General features: G+C 32.8%; 1 protein-coding gene across 1 annotated transcript; it reads right to left on the reverse strand.

The window, feature by feature from the left end:
- Positions 1 to 362: 362 nt before the first annotated feature.
- On the reverse strand, positions 363 to 8,436 carry LOC149163833 (L-ascorbate oxidase-like). Its single transcript, XM_089430816.1, has 5 exons — positions 8,149 to 8,436; positions 2,981 to 3,073; positions 2,701 to 2,889; positions 1,406 to 1,594; positions 363 to 1,316 (listed from the first exon to the last, which is right to left on the reverse strand). Exons 1-5 carry the CDS (start codon positions 8,434 to 8,436, stop codon positions 363 to 365), a joined length of 1,713 nt encoding a protein of 570 aa, XP_089286942.1.
- Between the last annotated feature and the right edge of the window lie 15,024 nt (positions 8,437 to 23,460).

The raw sequence follows: 23,460 nt of genomic DNA on the forward strand, positions 1-23,460 counted from the left end.
GTAAAGTGCTTTTAAATCCTTTTATTGAATTCTTTTATTTGTTTATGAGATTTGGGCTAAAGCTAAAGATCACATCGACTTACCATCGAAATCCGCAGACGGGAAAACGATAGTTTACTCTAATTACAAACACTTCCGGCTCATCAGAATGACAAGAAGAATCAAGATAGCAACATTCAGTAATTAAATATTTATACAGTCTGACACAAAGTTGATTCTGTAACGCCGCAGCCAATTTTATTCTCTGTTTTGTCCTTTAGGAAAGACATAGATGGTACAGGTATGCCGTTAAGGCCGTTAAGGATAATGAATAAATAATGTAAAATTTCAATATGAATTACAATAAGTTAAATAAGTATGGCTCAATAATGCATCATCTTGTTAAGGGTCAGGGCGCATCCCATGGCCGAACGAGGCAACCTTCCTACTCTTTCAATCCCTTCTGCAAACATCACCCCCATCCCCATGAAGAAATGGGCCTCCAAATGGCAATGAAAAGCCCACACCCCCAGATTGTCTGCCTTGAACCGTAGAGCAGTCCATCCGTCAGGAAACAGCGCCACTGTGTTACGAAGGGGAGGATTCACCAAGTTGTATTTCTTTGGATCCTTCTCAGGATCAAATGCACCCTCGCCGTAGCCGAGAATCCAGAAATCATGACCGTGTAGGTGCCATGGATGGATCTCAGAGTTATTGGCGTTCAGTGTGTTTGCGTTCTGGAGAATCACATCTACCACAATATTCAGTTTGAAAACGTACACGCCATTCCCTTCAACAGCATTTGGATTGGTGGGAGGGATATTGATGTTGTAGTCTCGGGGATGGTAGGCGTCAGGAGGGGGCATGGGGTCGTAAGCGCCCTTGATTTTGTATTTCATGGCGGCTAGGTATGGAGTGGGAGGAGGAACAAGCGAGATGTTGTTGATGGCCCATTTTACAAATCCATTGATCTTGTTCTGCGTGTTCAGTAAAATCAACTGTCTGGTGGGTTTCATAGGAGGAGGCTCTTCGTGTCCGGTGAGGGCCACAAACTTCTTTGCGAGTGACTTACTATAGGCATAATCGTTCCAGACAGGGCTCCTAGGAGGCGGTGTGGTAGGTAGCTTCGTGGACAGATTGGGAAGATAGTTGAGGATGGCCAAGCCTGTAGGCGTATTGGGCTTCCGCCCTCTCACATTTACAGCTGCCCAATAGTTTTTGGTGGGTTCCTGATCGGCCGTTATCAAAACAGAATACGTTTCTCCGGAGTACACATCCAGATTCTCCAGTTCCACTGGCTCCACGTAGTGGCGGTCCGCTTCCACGACGGTCATCTTGTGGCCCTCAAAAACAGGGAACAAAGAGTTAGATCATCATTTTAGGAATTAATTAGGTTGAAATAATGTAGGATCCATGAATGCGTTATTTCACCCTGAATCAAAAAATTGAGGGCCGATAAGGAAGCTACGCTGGCGATGCGCAGGCGGTATGTCTGGCCAGGTTTCACCGGTAGAATGTAGGGCGAACATTGGCTGCTGGTAACCTTGCAAGTTGTACTGCTGTCAGCGTAGCAGTTGTATTTTCCTCGGCCCTCTATCAGCAGAGACTGCAATATCTGTTGAAATCTAATTTCAACGCAGCTGCCAGAAACCGGTCAGCTAATCCGCCGGAAAGCTCTCGGGTTGATTTCAGCCAAAGGTACTTTTCCGATGTTTGAACCCGAGAAATTTTGGTGATGACACGTGGTTCAGCCCTGACGTAACGCAACGTAAGAATCTCGGGGGTTAATGTTCAGCACTTGTTGGCCTTCCGATATTCTCCTCCTCCGTTCGATCTACTCCACCCTTTTCGTCCGTTGATTGCCCAAACCTGCATATGAACATACATTAATGACTTTGCGTGGAGTGAATTTCATTTTTGGTTGACCGCGGTAAAATAATTAATGAATTAATTGTTACCGTAGAGAATAGGTAAGGTGATTTAAATTTTAATGTTTTTATATGTATCGGAGGTATGGTGGTGCATTTAAAGAAAGGCATGGGTGTTAAAAATACTTACGGCACGTAAAAGTAATTGTGTTTTTTTTATTTTGTTTTGTTTTCAAAAAAAATGAAAAGGGCTCGTGCATTGACTTTTGTAAAAAAAAGAGAGCAGTGAAAAACGTGCTCTGCATCTCTGTTTTGTTTGGCACATGGGATATAAGGTTTTTGTTGTTGGCCATCGTAGAATAGTGGTGCAGCGAAAAACCATGTGTGGTATGTATTGAACACACAGCAGTGTGTAAAAAGATAAGAACCAGGTGATGTAATTTTTGGAGTTGTAAGAAAACCATGTGTGGTTTTTGCACAAGCAGTGCATAAAGAAAATGGTGAAGTTTTTTTTGTAAGTCTGTGTGAATTTTGTTTACAGCAGTAAACTTATGTAAACTTTTATTACAGTGAATGTAAAAAGGGATTTACAGCAGTTAACCCAGTAATTTCTCAGAAATCTTTTATGGTGTTGAAATACTCTGTCTCTCAGTGAATTTTTTTAAGTTTTCTGTGCACAAAAGGATCCAGGAGAAAAGTAAAAACAGAGCATTGCCTCTGTGTGTTTGAATGTTTGGTTTTTGGTATTTTCCCCATCAAAAATACCCAACAATATCAACCCACAAATTCACGTTTATTCATCCAGTTGCGATCACTCTGGATTTCAAACGGAGTACCTGGATGAAAAGAAAACGATAAAAGGATTGGATGAGAGGCCCACGGCTTGTTGGTAAGTGGTAGTGTGCCACCAGTCATTGAGGATGATGCTCAGTTCTCCGTCATAGACGAAGGGCTCTGTTTTTGGGGAGTCAACTATCAAAGAGCCATACAAACCAGCCGAACGCTGCAGACCGTAGTGTCCGTGGTAGAAATATGTGCCAGACTGCATACATAATGAACATGAGGACACAAATTCCCAACACATATAACCATGTTAAGATGTAATTTTTGAAAAGAAAATGTGTTAAACATACTGTGTGAACAACGAATCTGTAGATAAATGTCTCGCCCGGTTGGATCGCACATTGAGACATGGATGCAGTTCCATTGCTCCACGGAGTCCCGATCTGAAGCCCATGCGCATTCCGATCAGAACTCTTATATATTATTGTTGGTGCACATGCATTTAGACTAGCTGTGTTGGTGTACATGCACCTAGATTAGCTCCAGTTAACTTATTGCTTGCATGTGGCACATGTACACATTAACATAAGATAAAGCACACTTAGCTTTAGTTAGCTTTAGTTATTGCATGTACAACTAAGCTTAACTTAGTTGCTTTTATGTATTTATTCTAAAACTAATATTGTAGAATCAATTTTTCATTCTTTTCTCAATTCTTGCTCGCTTCCTTCCTTCTCTTGCAAGCTTGTTTATTGTTTTGCAGGTTTAGATCTGTGTATCTCAAAAATGGTATCAGAGCACAGGGATTTGTAATCAGTGCACAAGCAATTTTATTTGCAGGTTCAGAAGATTGAAGCAACAACAAAGAATGGAGTCTAAATTGGAGTTTCCACAATCGGCAATTCTCACTCCATATAATTATTTCGAATGGAAGCCAAAGATTCAACTTCATCTGAGAAGTAGAGGCTTATTTCGAATAACCATGGAAACGGAAGTTGAACCAACATCGGCAATGGAGAAAACAAGATATTTCAATCGCATGGACGAGGTCTTCGGCATCCTATGTTTATCTATTTCTCTGGAACTGCTATTTCATGTTGAATCATGTTCAACTCCAAATGAAGTATGGAAAATTTTGGAAGGATTGTTTGGAAAACAGGATGAAATGCAAGGTCACATTCTCGAAAATGAGTTAAACTCATTAGATCCGAGAAACTTTGAGAACATTCAAGATTTTTTCACAAGGTATAAAGCCTTGTTGGTTCAGCTGAAAGGATGCGGGATCGACAAATCCAAGCAAGAAAATCAGTTGATTCTTTCCATTTTATCAAAACTTGGTCCAGAGTATGCAGTATTCGTCTCTACATTCCACACAGTCAGATCTGCAACTGGTGCAGCTTGGAAGATGCCCTCACTGGATTCTTTTATTCAGTCTTTGATAAGCTCATCAAAATGGGCACACTTAAAAATTCTAAAGCGCATGCACTTACTGTGCATGCAAAAGGAAAGGAAAATTCCAAAGACCATCAGAAAGGAAAAGGGAAGAAGGATCCTGATCCAAGAAAGGGAGGACATCCCAAACCCCCTGATGGATCATCTGGCTCAAAGGAAAGGAAAGGAACGAAAGGGCAATCAATGTGCAATTATTGCCACCGTGATTTTCATCCTGAATCTGCATGCATGAAGACTATAGATCTTATGGCGCAGACACTCCAGAAACACAATCTTGGAGACCACATTCCTGAGAATGCTAAGAAGAAGTCTGGAGAAAAAGCACCAGATCCAAGAGGTAACGAGCATGCTTTGATTGCTCTTCATTCTGCACCACAAGAATGGATCATCGATTCAGGAGCTTCACATCATATGGCTTCTTCAAAGGAATCCTTTTCTTCTCTACATGCATACTCAAGTCCTCCCATTCTCATGGGGGATAATTCTGCAGTTGCAGCAACTGGACAAGGAAGAGTGCAATTCGAAGATGGAAGTTTTGAAAATGTCTTGCATATTCCAAGGCTTTCTGTGAATCTTCTCTCAGTGTATCAGATGACACACACAGGTAGCAGAAGAAAAGTGGAATTTACCCCAGATTCCGTGAGCATTTATGACATGCAAACCAATTTGAAGATTGCATCTGGCAAGGTAAATGATCAATCTCGTCTGTATACATTTTCTGATTTTGTTCCTCAATCAGATTCTATTTTGCTACTTACGCATGCAAATGAAGAAAGTAGGATTTGGCACGAGAGATTTGGGCACTTGAATTTCAGATATATGCAACAGCTTAGTAAGCAAGGGATGGTCAAAGGATTGCCAACCATTGAATTTTCAGATGGTGTTTGTAATGGATGTGCTCTTGGAAAGCATCCACAAGAAAAATTCGAGAAGGGGCATGCATGGAGAGCCTCTTCACCTTTGGAACTTGTACACAGTGATCTCATGGGTCCATTTCCGGTGCTTTCAATGAGCAAAGCAAGATATGTGTTGTCATTTATAGATGATTACACGAGATTCACTTGGGTTTACTTCTTGAAACTCAAGTCTGAAGTTTTTCAACATCTAAAGATTTTCAAAGCGCATGCGGAAAATCAGTCTGGAAAACGCATCAAAATACTCCGCACAGATAATGGGACGGAATATGTCAACAAAGATATCAAGAATATTTGTGATGAAGTAGGCATACAGTTGCAACATAGAGTTCCTTACACTCCACAGCAAAATGGCATGGCTGAAAGGAAAAATCGATCTTTGAAAGAGATGGCTAATTGCATGTTGCATGCAAGATCTCTTCCGTCGAAATTGTGGGCCGAAGCTATTAATTGTGCCTCATACATCCAGAACAGATCTCCTCATAAATCTGTTACTGGAAAAACACCTTTTGAGGCTTGGACTGGCATGCAACCTGAAGTTAGTCATTTCCACATTTTTGGATCTCGAGCATGGGCCCGCATTCCTCCAGAGAAGAGAAAGGCTTTGGAGCCTCAAAGTAAAGCATGCATGTTTGTTGGATATTTCGATGAAGTCAAAGGGTACAGATTGCTTGATATCCACACTGAAGAGCTCTTTATTGAAAGGAGTGTAAAGTTTGACGAAGATATTTCGCATGCACCAGTAGATGAACTTGTTACCAAATTTTCATCACCACTCATTGATGAGTATGCAGATGAAACTTCAGACCAGCATTCTGATGAAGATGAGTCTTTTCCCGTGACCCTTGTTAGACCACCAGTTGTTGAACATCGAGATCATACTTCTGCATGTAGTTCGGAAGATTCTCGACCACCTTCAACACAAAAAAGGCGCAGCATGAGTGATATCCTTGATGATCCTGCCTCTATCCCTCTGTTTGAGGAAGATCCGCAAGCACTCTTAGCTATGGAGCCATCCATGCCCATGCATGCTTATATGATGCATGGATCTGATCCACAAACTTATGCAGAAGCAAATGGGCATCCTGAATGGGAAGCCGCCATGGATGAGGAATATAACTCTCTCATTGAGAACCAGACTTGGGATTTGGTTCCGCTACCTTCAAATCACAAACTTGTGAGATGCAAGTGGGTTTACCGGACCAAGAAAGCATCAAATGGCCAAGTTAGTCGATATAAGGCACGATTGGTAGCAAAAGGTTTTCAGCAAGTACATGGTGTTGACTATGATGAGACTTTCGCTCCAGTGGCAAAAATGGATTCCATTCGGCTAGCTCTCTCCATTGCAGCAGCAAGAGGATGGGAGGTGCATCATATGGATGTGAAGAATGCCTTTATTCATGGTGATCTCGAGGAGGAAATCTACATGGAGCAGCCACCGGGATACATGCAGAATTCATCTCTGGTATGCAAACTAAAGAAGTCTCTCTATGGCCTCAAGCAGGCACCTAGAGCATGGTATGCAAAGATGGATTCTTATTTTTTATCTCAAAATTTTGTACACTGCAAATCTGATTCCAATGTTTATTTTCTGAAGAAAATTGACTCCTTTTTTATCATAGTACTCTACGTAGATGATCTTTTGATAACGGGTAGTTCAGCTTCTGTCATTACTAACATCAAAACTGCATTGCATAAGCGGTTTTCTATGACAGACATGGGCTTGCTAAATTTCTTCCTTGGACTAGAGATCCACCAGCGTGATTTTGGCATTACCATTTCTCAACCAAAATATGCCAAAGATATTTTGGCACGATTTCATGTGAGTGACTGCAAGCTAGCAGCCACACCTTTCTTATCAGGGATAAAGCTTGAGAATGGCAAAGACACACCATTGGTTGATTGCACATTGTATCGCCAGCTTGTGGGAAGTCTTCTTTATCTCACTCACTCCCGTCCTGATCTCTCCTACGCTGTCGGAGCAGTTTCCAGATACATGCGGAGCCACATGAGTTACAGTGGAATGCTGCAAAGCGCATCCGTCGATATGTCCAGGGGACAATCACCTATGGGATTCATTATGCAACCAATTGTTCTTTGAATCTCATCGGGTTCACAGATTCAGACTGGGCTGGCGACACCATTGATCGCAAGTCTACTTCCGGTTATGTACTTAGTTTGGGATCCGGCCCAATTTGTTGGTCAAGTAAGAAGGAGGCTGCCATTGCTTTATCATCAGCAGAGGCCGAGTATAGAGGAGCAGTCAATGCCACTATTCAGGCAATTTGGCTACAACATTTCCTATTTGAGCTTGGGATTAGTGTCCATCATCCAACTGTCATCTGGTGCGATAATCAAAGTACGCTAAAGTTTTGCAGAGATCCAGTGCAACGGCAGCGTACCAAACACATCGAGATCCACATGCACTTCATTAGAGAACTCATTCATGATGGGATCATCGATCTTTAGTACTGTCCTAGTTCCGAGCAGATTGCTGACATCTTCACCAAGACTTTCACTGAGCAGAAGTTTCGATTCCTGCGAGATCGTCTCGGGGTGAAGGACACGACTGCCTAGCAGTTGTCTTTTCTCTACTTTTGCATTATATTTTGAGGGGGGGTTTTCTTCCCACTGGCTTTTCCCTCTTTCCTCCCTTTTATGCATTGTATATGGGTACCTAAAATGGCCGTGTTGCCGGGACTCATTCATTTTGCATCACACTCACCTAAGTTATGCTTAAGGGGGGGTGTTGGTGTACATGCACTTAGACTAGCTGTGTTGGTGTACATGCACCTAGATTAGCTCCAGTTAACTTATTGTTTGCATGTGGCACATGTACACATTAACATAAGATAAAGCACACTTAGCTTTAGTTAGCTTTAGTTATTGCATGTACAACTAAGCTTAACTTAGTTGCTTTTATGTATTTATTCTAAAACTAATATTGTAGAATCAATTTTTTATTCTTTTCTCAATTCTTGCTCGCTTCCTTCCTTCTCTTGCAAACTTGTTTATTGTTTTGCAGATCTAGATCTGTGTATCTCAAAAATCTTACAATTATAAGAGCATATGTGGTGGTTAAAGAAAGAAAGAATCAATCTATCATAATGAGAATTAGGTCTGAAATTACGCGGATGGAGAGCGAATGGTACGTGGCGAATTCCATGCCAATGAATGACAACATTTTCAGTGGGCATCTGGTTCTCTAATTCAACAACAACAGTGTCTCCTTCCCGAGCTCTGATCGTGGGACCGGGATACTGCCCATTAATGGAGATGATGGTTGTTTGCATACAATCAGGAGACCAGTTTTGGTAACTGTGCTTCCATTTATGGTGATGGACTGTCGCGTCAGAGACAGGTGGCATTGCCAAAATCACCATCACCACAAACAAAAACCAGGTGACTTGACTGAACAAGGGTGAATCTCCCAAGTCCATAATTTCACAGTTCAAAAACTAATGTCTTAGGCTAGGACCGACTTCACCAACATACGAGGCTGAGTTTCAAATCTCACCTAAGAAATCATACAATTCAAACCGGATACGCTGTAAAAGCCTGCAGACAGCAGCAGCGTTAGCAGAATGCTTAACTGATCTCTGTGAACGAATGATCGCAGCTCTGAACTGATCACATTCCTTTACATAGGGTTTACATCTATGAAAAAGCGAATTTCTTTATTGGATTCCATTCATTCAACCCTTCGAAATAGAACCTTTCAAACTAGAGGTTAACTCACCGATGGAGAAGTTAAGAAGACCTTTCCAGACTAGAGGTTAACTCACCAATGAATAAGTCAATATAACATGTGTGTTAGGGTTTTTGTAATGACTTATGTGGATTGATCATGTTTCCACATGTGCTTAAAATAAGTTACAGATGTTCCAAACCTCACGTGTGCTACGTGCTCCACTGAGTCCAAAGCGGCGAGCAATATTTCCTATGCTATTGGGTATTCAATGCGGTTTAAGAGTACTATGATGGGACCTCAAGTCGGCCAGCAATCGCCTAGCAACTTCACCATACATGCATGGGCATGTAACGGGACAGCTCTCTAGCCGGGAAAGGACTCCAGCCTCTACCGGAAAATACCGACGCGACCTGCAGGGCCTCTTATGGGCGGGACGAATTGGATGCGCGCCGAACAGTGGATCGATTTGAAATTTGAATTTATCTGCATTCATTGTGAAAATTTGCAATGTATCTGCATTTCTGATCCCAAATTCATTAGCTCCAAATAGCAATGCTCGCCGCAGCCTGATGGCGGAGGAGGGGCAGTTCCCGGAAGCTCATCTCTTCAATTCGCCCTTCCTGTCGGCTCCTGTGGACAGAATAAGGGACATCACAACCAGAATAAGCAACAGTCTCCACATTGCAAATTTCCCTGGTGGCTGTCGTGCTCGCCTGGGCGCTCAAGAACAACGGAATCATAACAGCTTTTGCATTTTTTGCCATTATTTTTTTGCTTGAGCACACAACTTTTAAAGGCCTCATCACTGATTATGTGCCAACCGGAGGTCACCGATTATGAATTGCGATCGGGATTAAAGGGCCCAGGACTGTGGACGGTAGAAGAAGACAAGAAGCTATCGATTTCATTTTGAACAATTGTTACAATTTTTCGCCCACTTTTACAAAGATTGCCAGTGTGCCCGTGATTCCATTACGATTTCCCTGTTGTATCTCCATTTCAAGTCAAAATATCACATGAATAATTTTGAATGTGAGTTCGACGTGAAAGCTACAGGCTGGGATGGAAAAAATTTATCCGCCATGATTTGAATCTGATAGGAAAAGGAATCTTGTGATCTGAATGTGACAAGGGAATCTTATTATCGAGCTCCATTCTCAGCTTGGAAAATAGGTTCAATTCATTGTATTTGGTTGTTTAAAATTTAAATTGGAGACTTGAAATGAAAATGCATCTGTTGATCGGGTCGATTCCTGCTCCGGCGAAATAGGTAAGTGCCATTCATAATAGTTTTAATGCCCTGGGTTTCCAGGGGTGTCCGAGTATAAACCGGACATGAATCGAACTCTTCCCATTAAAATGCATTGAAAATAAATCATTTCAAATGGATCAATGCTTTGATATCTACGTTTAAAATAAAATAAAATAAACTCCTAAAAACATATTGGAAATTGGTTTGATATGCGCGAGTCTAAAATTAAAATAATAACAATTTCAAAAGGTTTTTTTAGCAAACTAAACTCTAAAGTCATTTCCAAAATTCAATGTTCAAAAAATAGGTTAGGATCGAATTTAAAACACAGCTAGCGTTAAACTATAACATTAACGACTAATACTATCGCAATGAGAAGTTTAAAATCAACCTACAAAAAAGAGAGAACAATTGTAATTTTTTCATTTTATAAACTTCAAAATCCTAGTATTTTTTAAACCATCACCTCCAAACTTCAAACTTAATAATGTTGTAAACAAAACCAACCAACCCACCTTGCTCCTTTTTCACTTACCCTTTCAAAAACCAGGAAAAAAATAAAATTATACCAATTTTTTTACAAAATGCTTAATATAAACTCAATATCCTTTTTCCCAAAACACTTCTAAAATAAATAAATTAAAAATAAAAATTGTAATATTGTGTTTAATAGCATACCGTAATATAAAGTTTTGAAAATTTAAAAATAATTGAGTTTCATTGTGATGCAACTAGTAGATTCATTTACCCATAAACGATTAAATAATCAAATATTTTGAGATGCAAATTATTTTTAAATGAAAAATTTGAAAAAAGGTTTGCACTTCTAAAAATTTGATTCCTCTTGACTATTCATAAATCTATAGATTTATATTGATAAACTATTTTAACTATAAATTTTTGACATTAAATTATTTATGTTTCATATTCTCCATTTTAAAATGTGAATAAATGCCACATATTTGGAAATAGAAAACATATATCCATAAGGTTATATATATATATATATATATATATATATATATATATATGCTAATAAAAAATAAAAATAAAAATATAAGAATTTTTTTAATTTATTTATTTTTTTTTTTTTTTTTTGTAAGTCAGGAGATTATATTATATAACAAAATATAGTACAAAAAATCCGCTATGGCAGATCGGGAGCAGGAAATCACAGTGAGCCATTTCTAAACTTCTGCTCAGAGTTTTTACCAAAACAGGACTGTAAACAGCATACCTCGCAGGGTAGCCTGACCCAAACTTTTTCCTATCAGCCGACACAACTAAGACATTGTATAGCATGACAAATACATAGACAAACTGAAACAGAGGCATAGACAAACTGTAACAGGGACATATATTAAATAAACTTAGTATATATTAAAGAAATAAAGTGATACTACAATTATTTTAGGATATAAAAATAGATTAACGAAATTATAAATTTCACATTTAAATTAGGATAGAACCATTTTGATTCCAGATTTACCAAGCACATACAGGAATCAAATCTGTCAAATTGCAAATCTCATTCTAAGTGTAAAACTTGAGTAAAGGTTTACATATGGAGCTTTGATTCCTCTAAGCTCTTGGTAGATCTAGAACTATGATGAATCTATGCTAATATTGAGCAACACAATAGTAAATTTTTAACTTAAAAAAATTATTTTTGTTCACTTGTCTTATATAATATATACGAGTCTATGCTAGTTTTGACCAACACTCTAATCAAATATTTTAACTATAAGTTTTTTTTTTCCACTTGTTTTATATAATATATAAGTAGTTCACATTAAAATATTTTATTTATGACTCTCAATCTCCACATTAAAATGTCAATACATATAAAAATCTAATCGATATGATCTAATATCTCTCCCTATATATATATATATATATATATATATATATATATATATATATATATATATATATATACCAAGGATTAGTCAATATGATCTAATATCTCTCCCTAGATATATATACCAATGATTGAGAGGGATCAAATATCTCAAAACGTAAACATTTTTTAATGTAAAATTCAAGGAAAATTTCGCACCTTTAGAGATTTTATTCCTTTGGACTAGTATTGGTAGATCAGTAGTTAAATGGATCGAAGTTGGTTTTCAGAAACACACTAAAAAAAATGTTTTAATTATAATATTTTTTATTTTCACTTGTTTTATATAATTTATAAGTAGTTGACATTGAAATATTTTATTTATGATTCATATTCTCCACATTAAAATGTTAATACAAAGAGAAAACATCTATCTTTATAAAATGCTATACATTTCTCTTTCTCTCTATATATACATTGAATATTTATTTTTCTATATGTGTATATTTTATTATTTTCATTATTATTAATTTTAAAATACTATATATCAAATACATATTAAACATTGAAAGAATTACAAATCTCCTTCATACCTTGAATATTAAAGTACCTATAAGTACATATAACTAGCACAACCACATTTATGTAATGTGGTTGATATATACTATACATCTACAACCACATTTACCAATGGGGTTGATATACGTCTACAGGTTTATATCCACCATCCACCACATTAATAACTATTCGGTATAAAAACATTATTTTGTATATTAATATAATATTAATCATTAAATAATTTTGTTAATATATTAATAGTTATATTTAAAATTATAATATAATTCTCTTACTTATAACATAATAATGATATTTAGTTATTACTAACAATATGTATTTATTTCCACCAATATATTTTCATCAATAATTATTATATATTTATATATTATATATTTATGAATATAATTGTCAATAAAATCTATATAATTACTTAGAGTATATTAATAATATAGACATAGTAAAATATGTAATAATAACATATTATAAAATTTTGTTAATATACTAATAGTTATAACTCAAACTATAATACAATTCACACATAATAGTATTTCGTTATTATTTATAATACACATTTATCTCCCATCAATATAGCGAATAATTATTATATATTTATTAATATAACTATTAATATCTTTCATGTATTTATTTAAAGTAAATTAAAAATATCAAATATATAGATTATATATTAAACTAAAAAAATATTATACTATTACTTACAAATAATAAACTAAAGGGATTAATAATATTATAAACCCAAGGGATCCAAAATCCAATAGACTAATATTATAAACCGAAAGGATTAGTAAACCCAAGGGATTAAATTATAAACTCAACGAATTATTAATATTATAAACCCAAGGGACTAATATTATAAACCCAAGTGATAAAAAAACCCAAGAGATTAATATTAAAAACACAAGGGATTAATAAACCTTAGAAATTAATTAAACCCAAGTGATTAATAAAGGCACATAATTATTAATATTATAAACCGAAGCCACTAATAAACCCAAAATTTTAATATTATAAACCAAAGGGATAAATATTATAAACATAAAGGATCAACAAACCAAAAGAATCAATATTAAAAACACATGGGATTAATAAACTGTATGAAAATTAACATTTTAAACCCAAGGGATTAATAAATTCATGGGATTATTAATATTATAAAACCAATGAGTTAGTAAACCCAAGGGATAAATATTATGAACCTAAGGGATCAACAAACCCAAGGGATCAATATTAAAACAGAAGGGATTAATAAATCCTAGGAATTAATATTTTAAACTCAATGGATTAATAAACCCAAGGGATCAATAAACCCTAGGGATTGTAAATATTATAAACCCAACGAATTAATAAACATAAGGGATAAACATTATAAACCTAAGGGATTAATATTAAACCCTAAAACTAATATTGAACCTTAATATTAGGGTTTAATAAACCCAAGAGAATATTAATATTATAAACCCAAAGGATTAATATTATCAATCCAACGAATTAGAGAATTCGATTAATGTTAAAACCCAATGGATTATTAATATTATAAACCCAATGGATTAATATTATAAATACAAATGGTTAATAAACCAAAGGAATCAATAAACTCAACAAAGTAATATTAAAAACCCAAGTGATTAATAAATATTCGGAATTAATATTTTAAACTCGGAGGATTAAGAAACATAAAGGATTAAATTATAAACCCAAGGAATTATTAATATTATAAACCGAAGTGACTAATAAACCTGAGGATTTAATGATATAAACCCAATGAGCTAGTAAACATAAGGGATAAATATTATAAACCTAAATGATCGACAAAGGAATCAATATTAAAAACAAATGGGATCAATAAACCCTAGGAATTAACATTTTAAACCCAATATATTAATATACCCAGGGTATTGATATTATAAACCCAATGGAATAATAAACCTAAGGGATTAATCCTAAAACCCCAAGTTATTATAAATCCAAGGCAATAATATTAAACCCAAGGGATTAATATTATAAACCCAAAGCATATAAACTGAAATATAAATATTATAAACCCTAAAATAAATATGGTTGACCATGGTTAATTTTCATATTCAGAAAATATTTGTCACAATGTGGCGTTCGACCATGGTTGACCATTCTTGAGCATGATTGATTTTCAAATCGAGCCAATCTTTGTGACAATGTGACGTTGGGCCATGGTTAATTTTCATATTGAGAAAATCTTAGTCACAATGTGACATTGTGTTGAAAAAGGTGTAACTAGGTTTAGTCTTTATAATGAAATGATCTTTGTAAATGATGAAATAAAATAAATAAAATTACTTTTGTATGCCTTGTTGCGTTGGTTTCATGAGGAATAGGTCTATTTGTTAGTGGCTCCCATTGAGAGCCTTAGGATTTATTATTAAGTCAAAGAGTCAATGTCATGTATGAAGAAGCTCTTCTTGAGCTTATGTTTAATGTATACAAGTCTATAGAAATGTCAAGAAGCCCTCCAAATGATAAGCACAATCCTCTTCGTCATGTCAACCTGCAAAATGAATAAAAAACAATCATGTCGGCTCAAGGGTAATGGTCTTGGTATTCGTCAATTGGAATCTCTATAAGAAAAATTTTGTGTACTAGGTTTTCCTCTCAAAGAGTGAGAGGTTTTGGCCCTGGCAGAAAGCCAACATCTTGTGTCATATTCTCTTTTGTTTTTGGCCATGGCAGAAAGCCAACAAAACTGATATTCCATGGAATATTTGTAACAGGCAAATCCACCCAAAGGGATCACTTCTTGTCGACTCAACCACGGAGTCTGACCTCGAGAATGCTGAAAGAATTGAACAAGTGACATCTTAATAACTATGGTACTTCAATAACAAGACTCAACCAATTAACCCTCGAGACTATATATATAAACTTTTCAAAACTATATAAAAAATTAATGTAAAGAAAATGAACTAATAGCAAGCTTAAATAATTTTACTTCCAACAAATCAAATTATGGCAATGGCTAATAATTAAAAAAAAACTTGAAAAAAGAGAGTTAATAATCATAATAATTGTGTTGTCTTATAATAGTAACTTGATACACCTAGTAGCATGATATAGCCCATTCAAAATCATAGTTTGTGTTACATGCCTTGAAGTCATGATTGTAACTTAATATACCCCGTACCATTAGTACCATGATAGGGCCCATTGCAAGTGTGATTCTTTATCCCTCCTAGAAATTCATTGCATAAAAACTTGAAGTCACTTGTTTTACCTACAATTTTTGAAATATCATAGTTCTCTCTTTATATACAATTGAGTATGGATGAAGGTACACAAATGCACACCTTTACTCTTATTATTCATAAATTTACACCCACACTTCATATACACAAATATTGATCCGCTAACTTTTCACTTACACCCCACCTTAAGCTACTTTTCTTGGCTTTAATTCACACGTATACATGCTCTCCTACCTGAAACTCTTTATAAGTTTTTTTTGTTTTTTTGTCTTTTTTTTTTTTTTTTTTTTTTTTTTTTTAATCAACATATGTTTTTTGCCTATCTTGGGCAACCTTCAGATTCTATCAAAATTTCTTCACTGTTTGTTCCATTTCCACAAGCATATCAGGCCCTAGGATTAACTTATCTTCAAGATTGTTCCAATTTGTAGGTGTTCTGCACCTTTTTCCCTACAACACTTCATAACGGCTCATTTTCAAAGATTCATGATAATTGTTGTTGTATGAAAATTCAACCAAATGAAGGTATTCCTCCCATTTGTTTGGTTATTACATCACATACATTCATAGCATATCTTCTAGGACTTGATTAACTCATTCGATTTACCCATCTATTTGTGGATGGTATGTTGTACTGAATTGAATATGAGTGCCTAATCCAGTAAAAAGGGCTTTCCAAAATGCAGAAGTAAATTTTACATCCTGGTCGAAAATAACTACTTTCGACATGCCATACAACCGAAATATCTCCCTCATAAATATATCTACAATTTCAACAATTTTGTAAGTGTCTTTGATGGGGATAAAATGAGTTTTTCTCTCAACTTATCCACCACTACCATGATAGAATAATTTTTCTTTCTGGATTTGGGAAAGCCTATTATAAAGTCCTATTGTAGCAGCTACAATCACCTTCCAAAAATTTTCCTTCGCTTCATTTTAGAGCCTCCCTCCTCGAAATCATAGCAGTGATCCTGCAATGATAAGGTACTTATGTTTATTTGTTTTTATTTGTCACTTAATAGCTTGTGTTCACTGACTTGTTCCGTCCCAAATATTGAATTTGATCCTCACAAAAGTCATATTTGTTGTACTTAGCATAATGCTAATTTTCTCTTAAGGTTTTCAACATTATCCGAAGGTGATCCTTATGCTCTTCTAAGTTCCTTGAGTATATAATAATGTCGTCAATAAAAATCAAAACAAATTTATCTAGGTAAGGGTGAAAACATTATTCATTAAATTTATCTAGGACCAAAACAAAAGAGACAAGGACACAAGATGTTGGCTTTCTGCCAAGGCCAAAACCTCTCACTCTTTGAGAGAAAAACCCAATACACAAATTTTTTCTTATAGAGATTCCAATTGATGAATACCAAGACCATTACCCTTGAGCTGACATGATTGTTTCTTATTCATTTTGCAGGCCGACATGACGAAGAGGATTGTGCTTATCATTTGGAGGGCTTCTTGACATTTCTATAGACTTGTATACATTAAACATAAGCTCAAGAAGAGCTTCTTCATACATGACATTGACTCTTTGACTTAATAATAAATCCTAAGGCTCTCAGTGGGAGCCACTAACAAATAAACCTATTGCTCATGAAACCAACGCAACAAGGCATACAAAAATAATTTTATTTCTTCTATTTCATCATTTACAAAGATCATTTCATTATGAAGACTAAACCTAGTTACACCTTTTTCAACACAATGTCACATTGTGACTAAGATTTTCTCAATATGAAAATTAACCATGGCCCAAAGTCACATTGTCACAAAGATTGGCTCGATTTGAAAATCAATCAGCTCAAGAATGGTCAACCATGGTCAAACGCCACATTGTGACAAATATTTTCTGAATATGAAAATGAACCATGGTCAACCATATTTATTTTAGGGTTTATAATATTTATATTTCAGTTTATATGCTTTGGGTTTATAATATTAATCCCTTAGGTTTAATATTATTGCCTTGGATTTATAATAACTTGGGATTTTAGGATTAATCCCTTAGGTTTATTATTCCATTGGGTTTATAATATCAATCCCCTGGGTATATTAATTCCTAATGTTTATTGATCCCATTTGTTTTTAATATTGATTCCTTTGTCGATCATTTAGGTTTATAATATTTATCCATTGTGTTTACTAGTTCATTAGGTTTATAATATTAAATCCTCAGGTTTATTCGTCACTTCAGTTTATAATATTAATAATTCCTTGGGTTTATAGTTTAATCCTTTATGTTTCTTAATCCTCTGAGTTTAAAATATTAATTCCGAACATTTATTAATCACTTGGGTTTTTAATATTAGTTTGTTGATTTTATTGATTCCTTTGGTTCATTAACCATTTGTATTTATAATATTAATCCATTGGGTTTATAATATTAATAATCCATTGGGTTTTAACATTAATTGAATTCTCTAATTCGTTGGATTGATAATATTAATCCTTTGGGTTTATAATATTAATATTCTCTTGGGTTTATTAAACCCTAATATTAAGGGTTCAATATTAGTTTTAGGGTTTAATATTAATCCCTTAGGTTTATAATGTTTATCTCTTGTGTTTATTAATTCGTTGGGTTTATAATATTTAAAATCCCTAGGGTTTATTGATCCCTTGGGTTTATTAATCCATTGAGTTTAAAATATTAATTCCTAGGATTTATTAATCCCTTCTGTTTTAATATTGATCCCTAGGGTTTGTTGATCTCTTAGGTTCATAATATTTATCCCTTGGGTTTACTAACTCGTTGGTTTTATAATATTAATAATCCCATGAATTTATTAATCCCTTAGGTTTAAAATGCTAATTTTCATACAGTTTATTAATCCCATGTGTTTTTAATATTGATTCTTTTAGTTTGTTGATCCTTTATGTTCATAATATTTATCCCTTTGGTTTATAATATTAAAATTTTGGGTTTATTAGTGGCTTTGGTTTATAATATTAATAATTATGTGCCTTTATTAATCACTTGGGTTTAATTAATTTCTAAGGTTTATTAATCCCTTGTGTTTTTAATATAAATCTCTTGGGTTTTTTTATTACTTGGGTTCATAATATTAGTCCCTTGGGTTTATAATATTAATAATTCATTGAGTTTATAATTTAATCCCTTGGGTTTACTAATCATTTCGGTTTATAATATTAGTCTATTGGATTTTGGATCCCTTGGGTTTATAATATTATTAATCCCATTAGTTTATTATTTGTAAGTAATAATATAATATTTTTTTAGTTTAATATATACTCTATATATTTGATATTTTTAATTTACTTTAAATAAATATATGAAAGATATTAATAGTTATATTAATAAATATATAATAATTATTCACTATATTGGTGGGAGATAAATACGTATTATAAATAATAATGAAATACTATTATATGTGAATTGTAATATAGTTTGAGTTATAACTATTAGTATATTAACAAAATTTTATAATATGTTATTATTACATATTTACTATGAGTATATTATTAATATACCCTAGGTAATTATATAAAATTTATTGACAATTATATTCATAAATATATAATAATTATTGATGATAATATAATGGTGGCAATAAATACATATTGTTAATAATAACTAAATATCATTATTATGTTATAAGTAAGTGAATTATATTATAGTTTTAAATATAACTATTAATATATTAACAAAATTATGTAATGACTAATATTATATTAATATACGTATATCAACCCCATTGGTAAATGTGGTTGTAGATGTATAGTATATATCAACCACATTACATAAATGTGGTTGTGCTAGTTATATGTACTTATAGGTACTTTAATATTCAAGGTATGAAGGAGATTTGTAATTCTTTCAATGTTTAATATGTATTTGATATATAGTATTTTAAAATTAATAATAATGAAAATAATAAAATATACACATATAGAAAAATAAATATTCAATGTATATATAGAGAGAAAGAGAAATGTATAGCATTTTATAAAGATAGATGTTTTCTCTTTGTATTAACATTTTAATGTGGAGAATATGAATCATAAATAAAATATTTCAATGTCAACTACTTATAAATTATATAAAACAAGTGAAAATAAAAAATATTATAATTAAAACATTTTTTTTAGTGTGTTTCTCAAAACCAACCTCGATCCATTTAACTACGGATCTACCAATACTAGTCCAAAGGAATAAAATCTCTAAAGGTGCAAAGTTTTCCTTGAATTTTACATTCAAAAATGTTTACATTTTGAGATATTTGATCCCTCTCAATCCTTGGTTTATATATATATATATATATATATATATATATATATATATATATATATATAGGGAGAGATATTAGATCATATCGACTATATTTTTATATGTACTGACATTTTAATGTGAAGATTGAGAGTCATAAATAAAATATTTTAATGTGAACTACTTATATATTATATAAAACAAGTGGAAAAAAAAAACTTATAGTTAAAATATTTGATTAGAGTGTTGGTCAAAACTAGCATAGATTCATCTTAACACTGGTATATATTATATAATACAAGTGAACGAAAATAATTTTTTTAAGTTAAAAATTTACTACTATATTGCTCAATATTAGCATAGATTCATCATAATTCTAGATCCACCAAGAGCTTAGAGGAATCAAAGCTCCATATGTAAACCTTTACTCACATTTTACACTTAGAATGAGATTTGCAATTTGACAGATTTGATTCCTTTATGTGCTTGGTAAATCTGGAATCAAAATGGTTCTATCCTAATTTAAATGTGAAATTTATAATTTCGTTAATCTATTTTTGTACCCTAAAATAATTGTAGTATCACTTTATTTCTTTAATATATACTAAGTTTATTTAAATATTTTATTTTGGTTATTTACATTTCTTCATTTATCCTATAAAAATGCTTCACCAAAACATTATGACATATTGTTTATTTTACTTTTATTTATTTATGATAATTATAAGTAAAATATTTTCATGTTCATATTAAAAACATAATTTTATATATAGAGAGAAAACAAATTAAATTAAATTAAAAATTTTCTTATATTTTTATTTTTTATTAGCCTATATATATATATATATATATATATATATATATACTTTATGGATATATGTTTTCTATTTCCAAATATATGACATTTATTCACATTTTAAAATGGAGAATATGAAACATAAATAATTTAATGTCAAAAATTTATAGTTAAAATAATTTATCAACATAACTAGAAATCCAAGAAATAAAAAGAGCAATGATGTGCATCATACCACTATATATATATATATATATATATATATATATATATATATATATATATATATATATATATATACACGCTCTTATTATTCATTCTATTTCTCAAATGTCCTTCACAATAATCATCCATAGAATTTGCAATATAGAAAGTGAATACATTCTTATAAATCCCTGGACATCTTATTATTTTTGCAACCACAAAAAATTTACTAATAAATAGCAAGATTGTTGATAAATGAGAGGTTTGAAAACATTAGAACTACTTTTACATTTTAAAATGTAACAAAAAAAAGGTTAAAAAATGCTAGGTAAGCTATTCCAGAAATCATTAATGGTATGAAAGCAAAAGCAAAAGACATTATAGAAACATTATATAAGTCACTATAAACATGGAAACGTTAAAACAAGAAATTAATGCACAAATAAATGTAAACTCTTTAGGGTTTTTTATACCATTTGTTTTTTCATTATCATTATCAGTTGTAGTTTGATGAGCCCATAGAGTGGTAGTTTGATGAGCCCGTAGAGTGGTGACATAGAGTCATTTTTTTATGAGTTGATTGTATTCTAATTTTTTATTATTTTTATATTTTTCAAAGTAGTTTTTTCTTGGATTGTTTTTTTACATCATTAAATGTATAATTACGATTATTCAAGATTACTACAAAGTAATCAAAGTCGATCTATTTGAAAGATATTTTTTTTATTTGGAAAGAGGATGTGCAAAGGTTCTTCTTACACCTCTTCTTTATTAGTTTGTGATAGTTTTAATTCGCATTGCTAGGCCATATTCCAAATTTCTGTAGTAGGGATTTTCTTTGGAGGGATCCCTTCTAATGGGGCCATGATTTCATGATTTTCCTTGATTAGTTGACGGGTTAACTTAGCCAAGAGGTTATAACTTCTCGTTGCAATCAACAAAGCATTAAATAGTTTGCTTAAGAAAGTTTTCTTCTTGATCCTATTTGTCATTTGATTTTGCTGGACTCCATAAATCTAGAAAGACATTGACACTATTCTTTATTTCCCCATCACCATTTTCCCTTTTTCCATAAAAACCTAAAATATCTATAAAAAAATTCACTGAGGCTACCATTAACATGATACTCTTTTAACTAAGCCTTCCTTTAACACCACCTTTTGCTCTTTTAACGAAGCTTCCCTTGAGTCAAAGGAGAGCTAATCTAAAGTTCTAAAGTGAGAGAACAAAAGTTGTTGTGGTGACAATGGGTGATATTCCTAAAAGGTTTATATCATATTATGCATTATGTTATGGGGCTATTTCATGCGTGTACAATTTGAGAGATAACAAACCTCTTAGAAAAGCTTATATTTTTATTAAGTTTAACAACATGAAAATTAACTCAATTAACATACAAAAATAACATGAATCATAGAAAATGATTTATAATATTGTTAAGCTTAATTATATAAAATGAATATCTATATCATTAATAACTTGGAAAAAATATGTAATGTTGTTATTTTTAATAACATTAACAAAAACCAATATTGCTAGATCTAATAACATGGAAATAATGCATATAGTAAGTGTTAAAACTTCAAGTCCATAATATGGACTTTTCAAAATTTCAAGTGTTCAAATTAAGTAGGAAATCATAAATGAAGCATAATTAAAAATTTTATTAAATTTATGAAATATTATGTAGACCAAACATATTTAGGCAAAAAAGGTCTAAGGTTAGTCGTAATATATCATGGTCAAGACCAAAAAACATGTATTAAGGGAATTAAGTGAAGCTTACAAAATCTCAGTGCATTATCGTGCATGTATTTATATGGTATGACTTTGGATGTTAAGATAATTATCTTGTTATGAAGATAAATGTTACGATAATTAAGACATTGAAATTATTGAAGTCAATCTTTATTATCCCAGGTCAAAGCTAACCACTAGATATTAAGAAAGAAACATATTTATCTTTGAGCATGTTATACAAAAGTCAACAACATAAGTGCCCTCATACAAGATGATTAAAATGTGTCCCAATAAATGAACATTGAATTGCCTATATTTATTAAAAATGATAAGCCATGCATAAGCATTCACAAAAATATGAGTTTGAGAAGAACTACTAACCAATTATATGTATTTTTCTTACGCATCACTCTGGCATTAAGATAGATGGATATAATTATCTATTTACAAGTTTAGGGCGCATAACACTAATAAATTAGAAATTGTTAATATTTGTGGAAGATGAGGAGACAAGGAGACAAATATAATTGATGTTGCAAAACTAACAAAATTTTAGTTATATAATGAACATGCCAATATATGAAAACTTCCCTTGTGGTTGATCACTCATTCATTTGATCATGAATTAATTAATTGATCACAAAAGCTATGGATTACTATGTAAACTTGTATTATAACTCTAACAAAGATGCATTTCTATGCTTATGAATCAATTATATGAATTAAACTTAATTTATATTGAATATATAAATAATTGTTTCATGGGAGGACAGGAGAATGTCAGGCATGTTGGATCAAGTTGTGTAACATGTGTGAGGTTGAGAAATTATGAGTGCATATTGTAGCAGTTTCAGATTGTTATGGACATTGAATGAGATTGTTTTGGAGTCATTTTCATTGGTAATGT

The sequence above is a fragment of the Pinus tabuliformis genome, chromosome 5_1 (assembly GCF_031772625.1).
Source record: "Pinus tabuliformis cultivar Carrire ecotype Pingquan chromosome 5_1, CPIR1, whole genome shotgun sequence".
Taxonomy (NCBI): domain Eukaryota; kingdom Viridiplantae; phylum Streptophyta; class Pinopsida; order Pinales; family Pinaceae; genus Pinus; species Pinus tabuliformis.

Excerpts from the sequence above, each read along its gene's own strand:
- LOC149163833 (XM_089430816.1), bottom strand. The coding sequence starts at position 8,436 with ATGGACTTGGGAGATTCACCCTTGTTCAGTCAAGTCACCTGGTTTTTG. Across the intron at positions 2,890-2,980 it reads ACAGATTCGTTGTTCACACA|TCTGGCACATATTTCTACCA; the intron begins GTATGTTTAACA and ends TTATGTATGCAG. Across the intron at positions 1,317-1,405 it reads ATTTTTTGATTCAGGGTGAA|AAGATGACCGTCGTGGAAGC; the intron begins ATAACGCATTCA and ends TTTGAGGGCCAC.